We start from the raw sequence: 17,693 nt of genomic DNA, 5'->3' as shown, positions 1-17,693 counted from the left end.
TAAGGTGATTGCTGATTAGGATTAGAAGCTAGTGTCCTCAGCAAAATGTATAATGGGATGCTCAAAACAATGATGGATATTAGGCATATTTTGGGTTTTAAGAAGAATCTTATCACCTTAGGTACTCTTGATATAAACGGATGTAGAGTGGTCTTGAAGGTCAAGTGATGAAGTTTAACAAGGGTTTCTTGTGAAAACGAAAAGAAGCATGGTTGGAAGGTTTACATATTCTACAAGGTTCCATGATTACCAGCTCGAAAAACCTCTCCTCTAGAATAATGTCGGGTTACGATACTAGTTAGACTTTAGCCCTTGAGACTAGGTCACATGGGTGAAGATGGAATGAATAAGCAAAGCAAGCAGGGAATATTTGGTGGGAGGAGGCTGGGAAATCTACAATTTTGTGAGCGTTACGTATTTGGCAAGCATAAGAGAGTTAGCTTCAAAGTCGTTGTCCATACATAAATGATACATTTGGACCTTTGGGTTCCAACTAGGAAGACCTTTTTGGGTGGGTGTATCTACTTGCTCACTATTGTTGATGACTACTCAAGAAAAGTTTGGTGTTACTTTATAAGGACAAAGGATGAAGTAATAATGTCTTCACCAAGACATCACCGTAGTGGTTGCACTTCATTTAAGTCATTCAACTTGAACTTGATGCATCATATCTTCATCAATCTCTTCATTACTCTAAAGTTGATCATAAGAATATTCAAACTTGGTCATTTATGCAACAACATGTTCTCTAACTATCAGTTGAGGTTCCCCCACTTGCTCCGAATTCACTAAAATGGCATCGTAAATATCTTGTGTTAAAGCAATGTATTTGCAACCCTTTTTCTTATAGAGCAACCTTCAAATTATCTAGCATCGCATTGACTTCTTCACTAGCAAGCACAATATTGTCTTTTAATAGCATACACCAAGGAACACTTTCACGAATAAATTTGGACAACAAATGAAAAAGGAGTTACGGTTGATCTCTAACCCAAACCCATTTCTACTTGACAAGACTCAATTACCCTCAGTCCCTCAGATGTGAGTAGATGCTAGTCGTGACTCTATCATACATATCTTATTCTACCTACACGATAAATATGAATTAAACAAATGTTAAAGCAAGGGTAAAATATATTGTCCTTAACTTGAACATATTTAGAAGTTTCAACTGACCTAAACCAAAGATTGACCCAATCAATTCTTCTCAACCAAATTAGATCTTAACATTTTTAAAGATTAATTAACATAATTCGTTTTATAAACACAAAATCCCATTCATTTGATGAACACTTGAATAGAAAACTCATTTCCATAACAAGGCTTCAATCATCTATGCCCATCCAAGATCTCCTACAATAAAAAACAGAGTAGAATAAACAAATAATAAACAAGATTTAATACAGGTTGGATCTAACACAAAAACACATCAGCTTAAAACAAATTAGGAGTAGAAATTTCAATCAATTTATTTTAATATCAAACAAAAAAACAATCGTAAGACTAACACGTCCTCCATTTTCTCTTCCAATCAAAATAAAAAAAAGAACAACAGACATTGGCGCCAACAATACCAGGGAACAGATCTAATAATAAGTAAAAACCACCCGAATTTCTTCTCCTTTCTCAATTGTTTTGTTTAATCAAATAAAATTAATCACAATATGAACGGCGGAGATGCGGAGGACGCCAGGGCGGAGCTCAAAAAACCGTTTCTCCATACGGGTAGTTGGTATCGGATGAACCCGAATTCTGCCGGGAAGGATCCGATTAGTAGTTTTGGTAGTGGGGGTATGATGCCGTCTAGACAATCTAGCCTATTTGGTTCCATTGCTAATATGAAAGAATCCGCCATTTCTATTGTTTTTTGTGTTTTTGTTGTCGCCCTTGGTCCAATTCAATTCGGGTTCACCGTAATTTCTATCTTCTTTTTTCTTTTTTTTTTCAAGTTTTTACTTTTTTGGGTGTTTATTATAATGGAATTCTGAGATATGTTTGTATTAACGGTTGCAGTGTGGGTATTCATCACCAACACAATCAGCCATCATAAAGGATCTTGACCTTAAAGTCTCTGAGGTGTGAATGTTTTATTTGAAATGTACTTTTTTAATACAATGTTTTATACATTTTGAGCTACCATTATGAAATTCGACAAACTAATCAAGGTTTCGTTATGCAATTCATGTAATTAAGTGCATATCATTGAACTTTACGGTAAATTCTGCTATAAGATTGATAGAATACATAAGGTATTACTGGGCTACAATTACCTGTTTATGATTTTGGTTGAGTTGATTCTATGCATAACTGTTCTTAGGATGTGTTGAATTGATGTGAAGAACTATCTGATTTTTCAATCTGTATTGATTTAATTTTCTTGGTCAATTTGATGGAGTTGACAGTTCTCACTGTTTGGATCATTGGCTAATGTGGGAGCTATGGTGGGGGCAATTGCAAGTGGTCAACTTTCTGAATACATGGGACGCAAAGGGGTAATCTACATTTTCCCCACAATTTTGTTGGTTGCTTATTATTTGTCAACATCTCCTTTGAATGGGCTTACACTCCTACATGATATAGAAATGTTTCAGATCATGAGGAAAATTGTTGGGTTATTACAAGTTTTTCTAAAATTTTGGTTTATGGGTTTTGATTGCAGTCACTGATGATTGCTTCAATCCCTAACATTATAGGATGGCTAGTCGTCTCAGTTTCGAGAGTAAGTAAGCTATTGAATGAGTATAATGGTGTTTGTTCATCTTCCCAGTTGCTCATGAGCTTCTTATATAGGATATTTCATTTCTTTACATGGGCCGATTGTTGGAAGGATTTGGTGTTGGCATTATTTCATACACGGTAAAGCTTATCATTCATTAGAGTTTCATTTCTGTCTGTATTGATCAGGTAGATCTTTGATAGTTTGAGTGTAATTAGGTACCTGTTTATATAGCTGAAATAGCACCTCAAAACATGAGGGGAATGCTTGGATCAGTAAACCAGGTGATTTTTTCTTGTTGTATTAGGATCGTAGCCAATCATTTGTGATCTCATCATTTTAGCTTTATCGCGTAAGACTAACTAGTGTAACAATGTGGTGGTTTGTCAGCTTGCTGTTACCATCGGTATAATGCTCGTTTACCTGTTGGGAATCTTTGTTGATTGGAGAGTACTTGCAATTATAGGTATGCCACTTTTGTTTATGCTCGTGTTAATTACTCAAGAATCGAGATAATTGAAGAAAAACCCTGTCTGGAATATATATTTAACATATGAGGTTAATACTTGAAAATTGAAATATTTAGGAGAATTGAGATGTTCATTTAGGCTACAAATTTATCTGTTAAGTAAATCAGCTTCGGATTGTTGTCAATTTGTCACAGCCGGAAAGCACAGGAGGGATTCATACTTTACCTCTTGTAACGGTGTAAAGAACTTATTTTTGAATGGCTTATTCATCTATTACCCGGGGTTTCTATCTATGACTTTTAGGATGGAGATAACATTGTTATCTGTGATTGAGAATCATAGTTTATTATGCAAGTCTTTGAGATTTGATGTGGCTATGGCCGATGTATGGTGATATAATGACAAATCCATATCAGCAGTTTGACATAATTGAAGTGTTTAGAGGATTCAGGACCTGTATCTTGGTAATAGGCACTTACAACCACAATGAGATGTTGTGTGCATCTGTAGCAGTGAAACATAATTCGCTATCTAGTTCGACTTTTTGAATTCGTTATTTGCTCAAAATGACTCAAAAACAGCCAAAATCGATCAAAGTTTGCTTTTTACGATTCATAATTTATGAGGCGATTAGCAAATCATGTGACACTAATCCCTAGTAAAAAGGAGGAGAAATGAAATAAAAGTCAGGTTTTCATTCATTAAAAAACTTAGAGCTGAACCAATAAAAGGAGACTTAACCCTTGCCTCAATTGCAGCTATCCTTTATAACACTTCAAATATACGTTTTTTGAACACGACGAGTTCTTAGTGTTCAATAATCTCAATCTCTTAGTAATGTAGACCCTTCATTGGAATGATGATATTCTTGCATCTCATTAATCTAGGCAGTTGGTTCCCTCTTGCATTACTTCCCTTCTGATGAGCGGTAACTATTTATTTGTTAATTTAGTGACCAAATTGTAAATTGTTATGCAGGAATCTTGCCTTGTTCTGCATTGATACCCGGACTATTTTTTGTACCAGAATCTCCTCGCTGGCTGGTAAAAGCCACTGACATGACTTTTATAACTATATATCAACTCTATCTTTGATCTGGTATACCACATCATAAGTTTTGTTTCCTTGCCGTTCACAGGCAAAAATGGGGATGATGGAAGAATGTGAAGCATCTTTGCAAGTTCTAAGAGGATTCGATACGGATATTTCAATTGAAATGAACGAAATCAAAGTACTCGCTGAACTTTTATAAGATTTTCTTTTTTGCCAATTTGATAATTTTCCTTTTTTTCTCTTTTTTTTCTGCTATTAATTCTTATTACTAAATGTGTTGTGCTGCAGAAATCTGTGGCATCATCCAGCAAAAGAACAACAATTAGCATTGCACTTCTCAAGAGGAGAAGATACTGGTTCCCATTAATGGTAGAACATTTTGTTTGCAGCTATGATTTTCTTTTTCGACTATTTATCGCCAAATTTGTTTGAAATCTTTTCTCTTATATATCATCATTTCAGCTAGGCATTGGATTACTTTTACTTCAGCAACTCAGCGGCATTAATGGCATTTTGTTCTATTCCCGCACCATATTTGAGAGGGCAGGTTAGATACATTTTGGACTGCATCTGAACTCGAAATCCTGTCAATTTGTTTTAGTTAACAGGCTACTCTTTGTCAACATGTTGAAGCTGAGAATTACCCAATCTACGCTCTATTAATTTAATACTAATCAAAGAACAATTTTGGTAAATGGGGTTGTATTATAATATCTTATTGTTCAATTTTCCACAAACTGGACAGGAATCTCTGAGGGTGCTGTTGCCACATTTGGTCTTGGAAGCATTCAGGTAACTAAATCTAAATCTAAAATCCGTTTCTTTTTTTTTTTTTAATGATGATCAGTTACTTAATGTTGTAAACTTGGCCCTTCTATGTCTGAACATTTGAACAGGTCTTAGCTACTGGAGTTGCAACCTGGCTGATGGATAGGGCCGGCCGAAGGATTCTTCTTATAGTATGATCTGAAAATAATTGATATGGGTGCATTTCCTTTTGAAACATGATCTTAGATTAAAAGAGTCTTTAATTATTTTCAGGTATCCTCAGCTGGAATGACTGCTAGCCTCCTCCTTGTAGCAGTTGCATTTTATCTAGAGGTTGGTTATTCATTTTTGCTGCCTTCATGTCGTGTACACAGCCTTTCACATGTAAGGTGCCAATGCGCTGCATTGCAACTGCAGCGTGTTGCCTTGAGGGGAAGAAAGATTTGTACCATTTTACTTTTCTATCTACTTTAGTGCATCGTTTTCTTCTCTTCTCGATACGAAATCCATCTATAAGTGACCAGGATCATCTCCCATATATTTTGGGATATCATTCGAGTCTTTAAGTCTTCAACTTGCACAGTCTAGTAACTAAATAGCCCAGATATCAGGAGAGATTCCACTTTCTTTAGACAGCGAAAAAGGACATGACTATGTTTAATTCATTGTTTGGCAATAGATTAAGTTCTATAAATTATGTCAATAATTTGATTGCTGTTGTCTTACCGTGTTGACAGGGTATGGTAGCAAAAGACTCAGTTTTGCACAGCACCTTGAGCATACTCTCCGTCGTAGGCCTCGTGGTATGTTGCTGGCTCTAATCTCAACTCCGGTCTCCCCACACAAAAGGGGAACAGGAATGAAAGAACAATGAAACGCGAACTTGATACACATCTACTTTAACATACGTTGATTTGTTTTGGCTCATATAGCCGACCCCAAATGTTGGGATCAACACTCGCATTGTTGATTTATTTCTTTTCTGTTGCTGTCAGGCAATGGTGGTTTCCTTTTCATTGGGCATGGGACCTATTCCTTGGCTTATTATGGCTGAGGTAAATGAATTTATGTTTGATCATGTCATTGGAGTACTACAAACTGATTTTACCTTTCTGATCTAACTGTTAGAGGCTCTGAAGCTTTTTATAATTGCATAAACAGCCTAGTAACGGAGTGTTATGAAACTCGAGTAATAATCAACTGAAATGTTTTTCTTTTTTGTTTCGATCAGATTCTTCCGGTCAGTATAAAAGGACTTGCTGGGAGTGTAGCGACAATGGCAAATTTCCTGACGTCCTGGGGCATCACAATGACTGCAAACTTGCTGCTTGGCTGGAGTAGTGGAGGTCATTTTTTTCACCTTCGTCATGCTATGTCTACTTACTGTGTTACCGATCAAAAAACTGATTACACTAACTAAAACTCGCTGTAACTTGTATTAGTTGCTGAAACGAACATGATTTGCGTTTCTGAAGTTTGTTCATTCATTTCGTTCATCATGAAAAACATATTTTATCTTACAACTCATTCCGGTTCTGTGATTCATTGCAGGAACCTTTGCAATTTACACATTCTTTGCTGCTTTTACTGTGATATTTGTAACAGCATGGCTTCCAGAGACGAAAGGGAAGACGCTCGAAGAAATTCAAGCATACTTCAGATAAGATAACGTTGCGTGCATACATCCGTGTGGTTTTTACATCTTGTGCAGCATAGTTATACTACACCATTTTTTAACAAGGAAAATTATTTGTTGTACAAAATGAGTACGGAAGGGGGAACAGTATTTACAATATTGATTCTGAAAAACATTTCGATTGGATTATTTTCTTAATCGTTGTACAAATAATACACATCATAAATAAATATATATTTCGATAAAACGTTTTTCTTTTTTTGACGGTTATTGATTCGAATTCAAAAACAATGCAAATACGAAATCGAAATCCACTCTTAGTTATCTAGAAACGGCTAGTTCTACAAACAGCAGGTTGATGATAAGGAAATACGTAGCTTATTTTTTATCGTGATCAGTGTACACAGAAGCCAAGAAGCTCTTAAGGCATCTGTTGTACACACAGGGCCTCTCGAGATGAACGAGATGACCAGCTTTCTTTATGCCTTCGTATGTAGCTTTTTCACCCAGTTTCCTGCAATTTTATCAGAAAATGCTCATTATTCCACTATCACTTCCCTTTTTGTTGATAATGGATTGCAACTCAAATAAGTAAGAGGAATGGAACATACTCTTTCATTTGCTGGGCCATCTCCATCCTGAAAATTTGATCATTTTCTCCCCATAGAAGATGAATTCTCTGTACAAGACAATAACCTCCAACTTCAATTATACACCATGGAAACCAGATTTTTGAGGAACCAACTACTGGTTGAATCACGACATAAGAGAAGAGTTTTACAAATAAACATGATATTCTTCCCAAAATTATACGGTAGCAAGAAGCGTAGCTCACCAAATTTATATATTAGTCAATATCCGACCAAATTACTAACGTGGGATATATGTGGGCATTTTCTCAGCAATTTGCAAATCAATAACAAGATACTTGAATAGCAACGTTCATTAAATTGAAGAAATTCTATATGGTAGTAACCAATTTCATAAAAAAGTGAGTGTAGCATTTTTTAATTTTTTTTCCACATAGTAGTAATAAGATTTTAAGTTTAAAAGAGCCGTAGCACAATTGTCAAAATGTAGAATTTCCACATATTATGCTACTGCTCTTTTAAACTTAAAAGTTAAAACCTTATTACTAACATATAGAAAAAACTTTAAAAAAATATTACCACTCGCGTTTCCCTAAAATTAGTTCCTACATATCGAATTTTCTTAAATATAATAATTACCTGTGTAAAGATAGGGATGTCAGGGTTCTGTTTGGCAATGACCAAAGCCTCAAGGAGTTCACTTCTCTCCTTTCTGTTGGTAAACATAACCTGTCAATTTTTATTTCAGCTATTCAGTCAATTCTAAAATAATCTTCCCATGCATATAAACATATTTCAGATTATATTTTATACCAACCATTAGTTTTACAGTTGAATGTACGATTGAACAATAAATTCTATATCTCGTGTTGCAGAAAATAAAACATTTATGGAATGAGTAGATTCAATCTATTAATGCATACCCCATTTTACAACACACCCTTTATTTCATCATAAAACTTCCCAATGTCCCATTTTTTGTAGGTACACTTTTCTCTTTTACTTTGAAAGTTTTTAAGAGTAAATATTATAATTCTAATGGGACAGATAAATAATTGTACAGAATAGTTTTAATAAGTTAATAGTACTCTTAGAATAGTAAAAGATAATTTAATAACTTTAGAAATAAGAAAAATCACTTAAGTAAAAATAAAATGGGTACAATGTAATGTGAAAATAAGTCATCCAAATAATAAAAAATTGGGTCATAAAAATGAGAATAGGAATAAATTTTAATATAAAATTAGTATCTTAAAAAAACTTAAAAGCTAATAAAAAGGATAATTGTAACAACAATTAAAATTGTAACTTATATGAATTCAACTATCATATTATAACTTGTGTGTGGAAGTCTATGCAAGAATATATAATCACCTTATTCTAATTAAAGTTGACATTTCTTCTTTTAGCATACTCACATTAAATGTCACATTTTTCAATTCAGTAACTTTTTCCTTAATTTATTTCATCATAGGATTTAACTAATTACAAAAATATAATTAAATTATCACTTTTTTCCTTACTCCTCCCACATGCTATGATAGGTTGACCTCTATTTTTCTTAAAATTAGTATCAAACCAATCAAATGTCACATTTAATTATTAGAATACAAATCATCATCATCATATCTAATATCTCGCTTGTAAGTAGGATTTGGATGAAAAAAGATAATAAATAATTTATATCCATAATCTTTTTACAGAAAGTAACAGCAAAAAATAACAGAGAAATGTGGTCATTTTTATTAGAATGGAAAAGAGTATATAAAGATGAACATGTAACAAGTTAGTGTGCTCCAATAACTTGAATTTAAGTTTTGTTGAACCATTAAGGCATTAGGTATAGTTAGTTGAACTACTACATAAAAACAAAACAATAACATTAATAATAAAGGTGGCAAATTAAAGGAAGCAAACAATTACTATTAATTACAATTTAATAACCAAATCAACATCTAAATTACATAAGTAACTTGAATAATTGAAGCTCATTTTTTCCTCTTTTCAATTATATATATGATGATTTCTTCTTGCATCAAACGAAACCTTTTTCGATTGAGAAGCAATTAATGCTTATAACACGAATATGTGATGTCTCTCATTAGTCAAAAATTGTTATACGTTACTTTCATAATGAGAGTTGCTTATTTTTCCTTCAAAATACAAATCTATTTCTTCAGTTTCTTTAATTTCACATATATATATTTAATTTTACTGGTATCTTTTAACTTTATATATATATATATATATATATATATATATATATATATATATATATATATATATATATATATATATATATATATATATATATATATATATATATATATATATATATATATATATATATATATATATAATATTCTTTATTTTAATCTTATCCACCTACTCATCATCCTTTTTCTTCATATTATTGTTCATATATTTCATCAACCTGTATTCTTTTGTCTTGTTCAACAACTAAAAATTAAGTTCTGTATTTTCTATCCTTTATGTGTATTTAATTAGGATGTTTGTTCTTGCTTATAGAGTAATTATGGGTTAGATTCGAAGCAGGTCCAATTTCACTTTTGATGTATATCTTAAGTTAAGTATCAACAATCTTTTCAAGTTATGTGCACATTAGGCACTATAATTTGTCAAAGCAACACGTTCTTAGTAAAGCGAAATTTTATTAAAACATCGGTCCAAGATTTATAATTACTTTGGACTTAAACTCAAATTCATTGAATTTTTAAAACTAAATTCAAAACTGAATATCAAAATCAAATTTGAAGCTGGATTAACAGAACTTTGGACCAATAACTATCACGACATATCACTTTAAAATTTAAAATTTTCAATAGATGAATTAAAAGCACATTATATCTATAATTTATATGTTGTTCATAATTAATAATCACTCTTTATCTTGATATAAGCTAATGCCCAATTAGGTAGTATTTTTGATGTATATACTCTGTATATCAACTAAAATTATCCAAAGTACGTATATGAAGTGCAAAACCCATTTGTTACATATCTATACTCATTTGTAAATCTGTTACAAGTTATAATAACCTTTAAAGCATGTTTCTAGCTCTTGCTGATCACATGATCCACCTAATAGCCATCCCAAACAACTCACATCCCTACTCTAAACGAAAATTACATATTTAAGTAATATTAAAAATCATTATGAAAGAGAAATGAACCAAGATGTAACGATTTTGGGAGAAGTCATAAAACTTTACAACGTGCTAATTGTGTCAAGTGAGTATTGATAGCATACTATGTTTATCTACTAACTTACTCTTTAAACTCCTCGTCTTCAGGTGTAGATCCAGAAAAAAATTTAAGTAATGCCTTTAATTTAAATATTAAAATTACATTTAAAATTAAAAGGCCAAACAATTCAATACATATGTTTCTTCAATTAACAAATCTAAATTCTAGGGTTACACTAAGATAGAGCTACGTTTTTTAAAAAAAAAAAACTAAATAAGAATTGTGAGGATGCACGCACTAGATGGGTTCAAAACCAAATCTACCATATGATTAGTAACTATTAAAAACTACCTAACTTTCTTGCAACTAGAAATAATATTTTACTATATTTAAGTAACGTCCTAGACAACCAAGACAACCAGCTCAGTTCCCTCTACTCTACTCATCTCTACTCGTCTCATCTAATTTAGGAAAAATGAAATATCAGAGTAGTTCTAATCAATTCAAATTTCAATGGATTCATGTCAATCAATCATAAAAATAAAAAACTAATTTCAATAAGGTAAAAACCATTTTTCTAAGTATTACCTACTGTTGTGAGTATACAATGCAACATAATGATTGAATTGTCTAATTAATATAATTATTAGCTTATAACTTATTTATTTTCAATTTATCTCACCGATAATTAGTCTTTCAAAATAATAGCTAAAAATTTAAAAGTAAAACTAAAGGGTTGAGAGTAAAAAAAAAATGATACCTCAAGATAGTCCTTGTGCAAGCGATGAGGAAACCACAAGTTCTTATGAGTAGCAATCTTAAGCAAAGTCTTCAACCCATTAACCGACGTCGGCAACAACAATTCCGACGATGATCTAAACCCCATTCTATTCAACTCCGCCTCGCTAATCGACTCCGTCATAGCAAGAATCGAACCCGAGACCACCAATGCCTCAACAAGGTCAGGCCACATTTCCGCCAGCTTAAACGCAACCATACCACCATAACTAAACCCAACAAGCGTACACCTAGTAACACCCAGCTTAAACAATGCAGCCGCCAGACACTCCGCCTGGAATGTTGGAGACCTGTCGGAAGCACCTGTAGCGGACCCACCAAAGAAAAGTAAGTCCGGAACATAAACAGAGTATTTCTTTGTAAGGGCACCCACTTGGAACTGCCATGTCACTATTCCCTCAGCTGCAAACCCGTGGATTAGAACCACCACAGGTTTGGGCTTGTTGGGCTTTTTGTTGGGTTTTACGAGTGTTTCCGAGGGAACCCAGAATGACATTGTGGTTCCCTCGGGTTCGATATCTACGGTTGTAGGCCGTATTCCGGCCAATTTCATAAGGCCATGGAGGAGGGGTCTTTGGGCTGCCACCAAGTTAACCATTTTGTTTGTAGAGAAAACAAAAGGAGTAAAAAGCCAAGTATACTATAAGAAATGAGAAAAATGAAAGTGTGTGGACGGTTTAAAAGAGTAATATATTGTTGGTAGTTATTAAATTTAGGAATAGGAAGATGGGTTTGGTGAGTGGTAGTTATCTTGTCTAGATTGTGATCAAATGTTATTATAATTTTAAGTACGATAATTATTTTACTAAGTTGCTTGTTATTAATCTCATGCACTGCAAAAATGGATTTAAAATGGTTGAGGTGTGATTGATTTTTGAGTTATTCACCTCTATTGAAATTTTAATATATTTGAATCATACATTGCATATTCAAATAAATTGAGTTAAAAGAACTTTTTTTCAATTCATCATCATTATATTCTGTGTATTTCGCTTATAGAAAATTATGGTCAAGGTCTGGGGAAGGAAGAAAGACGGTAGCTCATACCCATAGAGGAGTGTGCGGTCAAAGAGTCTCTCAGCTCAAAAAGGGTCTTCAAAGAGAGAGAAATCTGCAACTTACAAATAAATAAAAATAAAGATAAAAGTAAAGAAGGAGATAAAGAGTGATAATTAAAGGCAATGAATAATAACAAACGATGGGTAAAAGAGACGGATTTAGTAATCTAAGACGTGGATAAGGCGCCGCCAACTATGCCCTTATACCTGGTCAGGTCCTTAGAGAGGTGAAGTTCATGCATGTCACTTCCAATTTGTTCCTCCCACGTTCTCTTAGGTCTTCATCGACTTCTCTTGCCCTCTACTATGATGCATTCGATCCTTCAAACTGGGGCGTCATATGTGTTTCTCTACGCATGCCCAAACCATCTCAACCTGTTCTCCCGCATCTTTTCGAAAAAAGGTGCAACCCCTAACTTCTCCTTGAACTCCTTGTTTCTTTTTCAATTCACATGGATTAATTTATTTGGTTTTTATACTTTATTTAAAGCATTTATTCAATCTTAAATATTTTTAAATGTGCATCATTAAAAATAATAGAAAATTAATATTAATAAAATTTACATTGAGACGAATTAAATAAAACTTTATTTGAGTATATTTTGACATTTAAATTATAAACAAAATACAAATAGCGTCAAAAAATTAAATAGGACAATTACTTTAAATTAAAAAGGGTATTATTTAAGACAATGATTCTAAAAGGAATACAAGTAGTAATAGTTGATAAAATATTGGTGAAGTTCAGGTGGTGTAGTTAGAAGTTTGGTGCTAAGGTCCCTGTCCCTCGGGCCCCATGAGTCGGAATGCAAGTCTAAGGTAGCGAAGGGGAAATTTATGTTATGAGTTAATTATATTGAATTATAAAAATACTTATTTTAAAGTGGGTCATTGGTGTATGAAACCGTATTACTATTAGCTGGTATGATAATTTTCATTCCGTTAAAGATAACTTTCAAAATTATTTTTCTTAGCAACTTCGTCTCTCTAGTTAAGGTAATATATCAAAGTCTTATTTATTTGAACACAAATTCTTATATGAGACGGTATACCCGTGAGACGTGTTTTATATTTGAGCTAAATAGTCCAATAATAAAACATATTAGCATAATAGACTTTTTATATGAACTCGTCTCACGATCGACGGTCTCATACAAGAGGGGCTGTTATTTAAATTATTATTTTTTTCTATTTACTTGTTTTTTATTATTTGTGAAAGTTAAATTAATTAAATAATTAAGTTTAATGATATTTGTGTCTAGATGTCAAATATTAATATCGATAAAGAGAAATGCCATTGTGGTTGGAAATTAAGTTGAAATTGCTTGGGACCGGACCGATCTTGATCTAGGTTATAGATTTGTTGCATGTGTAACAACCCGACTTACCGTTGACTGGGTAAACAGGTTCATCACTGTGTTCGTGTCCCAAGAAACTGAAATTACACTTCCAAAACTCGAGCAAAGGGGTCACAAGCTCTTCAACGTGACTAACTCAGCTAAATCCCAAAAACCAATATCTAACTAATACACAAGATAATCATACAATTCTCTACAAGTCCAAAATAACCAACACAACCAAATCTAATACACATTTATCCAAAAACCTAATACAAAACTACAAATTCCTATGTGCTCAGCTCAAAATACAACCTTGGAATGTTGTTCAATCACCGCTAACCCATCGTTCCCGATCGGTTCCGATCTGTAATCAACTAAAAGATGGAAACAATAGGGAATTAGATTAAACTGAATGAGAAGTAACAATCCAAAACAACAAACACAGTAATTCAAATCATAGGTTTAAAAGCAACATCAGTTCCCTAGATCTATGTGCGCACAGGGAGTCTAGTTTGAGAGGTGCCCCTTAGCTCTAAGGCTATGTCGCTCTCGGGTGAAGCTAGTCAATATCTCAATGACAATTCGCTTTAAAAACAGGGAGCAGGGAACAATGTTCCTCAACTCCATCAATGACCAGCTCGCAAGCCCGATCCATTGACCATATCATAATATCAGCATAAACATTCACAACAACATTTGTCTCAACAATTTCCAATTCAAAAGAGCTTTAGTAAAAAGTTTATTTTCAAGAATGTAGTCTGATGAGACCCTTTAAGGGACTGCTACTACTCACCAATGACGACGCTTCAAAGAGTCAGGTTCGATTTGCAACTATCAACTAGAAAGGTTCCTCGATGACGTCGCCTCCCGAAGCATAACAAACATAACATCACAACAAAGCGTTCGATACTACAAACTAACATGAAACTTATTACAAACTAACATTGTTTTAGGACACCTCTAAACAGGCATAACTCACTCATACGGAAACCAAATGAGACGATTTAAGTGGCTACGCGACCATTACTCAGAGCTCTACTATTCTTATTAGGACACTAAAACCCAGAAACAATTAGAACGATCCCAAAATAGCCAAAACAGAAGGTTCATTATGGATTTTCAAGACAGCCTGCTAGTATTTCACTATTTTGAACATAACTCTCTCATATAAACTCATTTTGGAGCGATTCAAGTGCCCACGTGATCGCGACTCGAAGCTCTACAAATCTCATGAAGACATAAGAATCCAAAAACAATCAGAACCATCCCCAAAATAGCCAAAACAGAAAGTTCAGTTTCGAAACTGAAATTTCAAAATCCACAATACCAAGTTTTATACTAGAAATCAAATAACCCAAATAACCAATTCTAATCAACACTAAAAACAACTCAATTACTAATTGAATCCATATACTCATCTTAAATTCAACTTGATACCTAAATTTAAATAAAGTATTGAAAAATAAATTCCTAAATGCAATCCTTATTCACACTACCAACTACGAAATTTTACTTATTTCGTAAATCGTTTATTATACCCTTACAGCATGTCTTATATAAGACTGTTTTACGATGAGACGACTTTAATAGAATTTAGAAGGGAAGAAGTTAAATTAAGAATATTTTATGTCATGTGTATTTAGGATCATTCTCGCACTAATAATTCTCTTAAACTTACTCGTCTTAAAATATTAATTTTCCCGAATGTTACAGCATGTCCCCTGTTCCATGAGGAAAGATTACCCAGTGATTACAAATTCATTAGGTGGATTGATGAAGAGGGAACACAATGGCAGAAGAATATTATTATCTTTCTTAAAAGTCTAATATATATTTGAAATATAAACTTGGCTTGCTGTTTTTATGGTTCGATTTCATAGTGCCTCAATATACATCATTTGTGCTAAAATAGCACTCAATTCATGTACTTCTACTTTCTAATGTTTAATTTTAAACCTTGCGACTGCAATTATTATAAATCATCTACTATAACAATGTCTTTAGCAAATGACAAGCACCTAAACACATCTCTTTGGAATGCTCAAGTCATCCTATCTAAAACCAACAAAATAAAAATGGGTCTTAGGTTGAACCTTTGTGAAGACGAATTAAGATTCGAAAATCTTTTATTATATCCCTTCCTGTGTTCTACCATTTGTATTCACTTTTCAACATATATAAACACTTGATATCATAAAAATAAATTCAGACATATATGCACTAGAAATACTCTATTTTGACAGTTATACGTATTAAATAACTCTATAATTTTGGAAATTATCAACAATACATTATGTAGTATATTATATTTTCTAACTTACTCAGTTTAACTATAAATAAATGCTAGTTAAAGATACTTTAATGGTAGAAATATTGGTCAAGATTAAATGACATATCATTTTCTTTAGCCAATATATGAGTTCCATTTGAAAGAACTATTTTTAGTTGTGACACTTGAAAATTTTCAATCTTTTTTTAGTATATTGTATGATTTCTTCATAATACCTTTTTTTTTCACTTCTTACAATAATACTTCTCTTAATAACTTGTCATGTATATTTTCTAAATTGATGATAACCATGTGAAAATCTCTTCTTCTAACCTGTAATACTCAGTCAAACGTCTCATCAAATGTATTGTAGATCTCCCTGGCATACATTTGAATTGGTTTTCTGGTGTGTTGGTACGTACATATTTTATCACTGTTTTCTATAACCTCATAGTATGATTCATGAGTTTTATTCCTCGATAATTTGAATTGATCTTGTACATCTTTTTTGCTTGTTTCTTGCTCTGTTCCACTATACTTGTTACGTTTGACTTTCTACGCAATCTAAAGTGTTATTTTGATCATGTATATATTGAACTATACACATCTAAAATTAATAAAAAGTTAATATTATCATAGTATGCGATTAGACGATTCAAACAAGATCCCAATTGACTATGGTATATCGTATTTATAATTTCAAACGATGAATAGTGTCAAAAAAATCGTAATATAGCGAGTATTTCCTTTTATGGTATATCGTATTTATAATTTTGCCCTTATTTTTACTAGTATTTTTTAGTGATTTCCTCCATTTTTGTTATGAACTTGACTGATTTATGCTACTAATTTGTTGTATTTTTGTTATGAATTTAACTAATTAATGCAACTATTTTTTTTTTTGATTCTAATACTTAATAAATTTTGTATATTTTCCACTGGGTCACGAGAACAATTAATTGTTGTAACTTTTATATTTTGTTTCTTAATTTATTTTTGCTCAACTTTTTAGAAGAATATGAACTTTCTACAATGTTCATCAAACTTTACATGTGGTGCTAATGGTGTTTTAGATCTCTGATCCGCCGATAGGATGTATATTTGGGTTAACAAGTTCATTGAATCATAAGTATATTGAATGCTTTTATATTTCTTTTTTCTTACTTTGGAATTATTGTACTTGTACATGGCTTTTTGGCGGAATGAACAAAAAATTATTTGTTCATTTTACAAACAAAACTCTGGTAAAATTTCCGTAAAATTTATGTTATATATTAGTGACCCTAAGAAGTCTAAACTCTAAATTCGCCCCTGACCATCTTATTTATCTTTCAAATCTTGATAAATAAACCTGTTTCGGTCATGAAACGAGGAAGTGCAAACGACACTTAAAATACCTGGAGATAGGTATAATCGGGTACAACTATCAATATGCTGAAAGTGTTAATTATCCTTCCGCTGATGAGACCTCAAATCCTGCAATACAACGTTAGCCTTGTCCGGGGGGTGATTTCCCGGAAAACCCCTCCGACGCTCAAGTCAGATCGGGAGACAGAAAGTAATGAATATATGATAATGAATGAATACAAGATTAACGGATTGTAGGATGAGTTCAGATCAATTGAAGGAATATTTAATCAAGAATATAGATTGTAAGTAGGAGGGCAGTGTCATTTTTGTGGAGTAATGGTAGGAATATATAAACTTTCTTTCTAATTAAATGATTGAAGGAAGTATTTTTGGTAAAATAAATTTAATGTAGAAGAGTAGAATTGTCTGCCATTTTAT

General features: G+C 32.7%; 2 protein-coding genes across 2 annotated transcripts; one reads left to right on the top strand and one right to left on the bottom strand.

The window, feature by feature from the left end:
- Nucleotides 1–1,343: 1,343 nt before the first annotated feature.
- LOC130808823 (sugar transporter ERD6-like 6) lies at nt 1,344–6,991 on the top strand. The gene is made up of 18 exons (XM_057674336.1): nt 1,344–1,913; nt 2,014–2,076; nt 2,403–2,492; nt 2,660–2,719; nt 2,791–2,856; nt 2,935–3,000; nt 3,107–3,182; nt 4,165–4,229; nt 4,325–4,417; nt 4,528–4,608; nt 4,702–4,786; nt 4,985–5,031; nt 5,136–5,198; nt 5,281–5,340; nt 5,745–5,810; nt 6,003–6,062; nt 6,239–6,353; nt 6,559–6,991. The coding sequence occupies exons 1-18, from the start codon at nt 1,665–1,667 to the stop codon at nt 6,669–6,671; spliced, it is 1,518 nt and encodes a 505-aa protein (XP_057530319.1). The 5' UTR covers nt 1,344–1,664; the 3' UTR covers nt 6,672–6,991.
- On the bottom strand, nt 6,893–11,893 carry LOC130808824 (uncharacterized). Its single transcript, XM_057674337.1, has 4 exons — nt 11,201–11,893; nt 7,873–7,962; nt 7,255–7,322; nt 6,893–7,157 (listed from the first exon to the last, which is right to left on the bottom strand). The coding sequence occupies exons 1-4, from the start codon at nt 11,834–11,836 to the stop codon at nt 7,022–7,024; spliced, it is 930 nt and encodes a 309-aa protein (XP_057530320.1). The 5' UTR covers nt 11,837–11,893; the 3' UTR covers nt 6,893–7,021.
- Between the last annotated feature and the right edge of the window lie 5,800 nt (nt 11,894–17,693).

The sequence above is a fragment of the Amaranthus tricolor genome, chromosome 3, assembly GCF_026212465.1.
Source record: "Amaranthus tricolor cultivar Red isolate AtriRed21 chromosome 3, ASM2621246v1, whole genome shotgun sequence".
Taxonomy (NCBI): domain Eukaryota; kingdom Viridiplantae; phylum Streptophyta; class Magnoliopsida; order Caryophyllales; family Amaranthaceae; genus Amaranthus; species Amaranthus tricolor.
The sequence above is the reverse complement of the archived record's forward strand: the minus strand, read 5'-3'. Positions and strand labels throughout refer to the sequence as shown.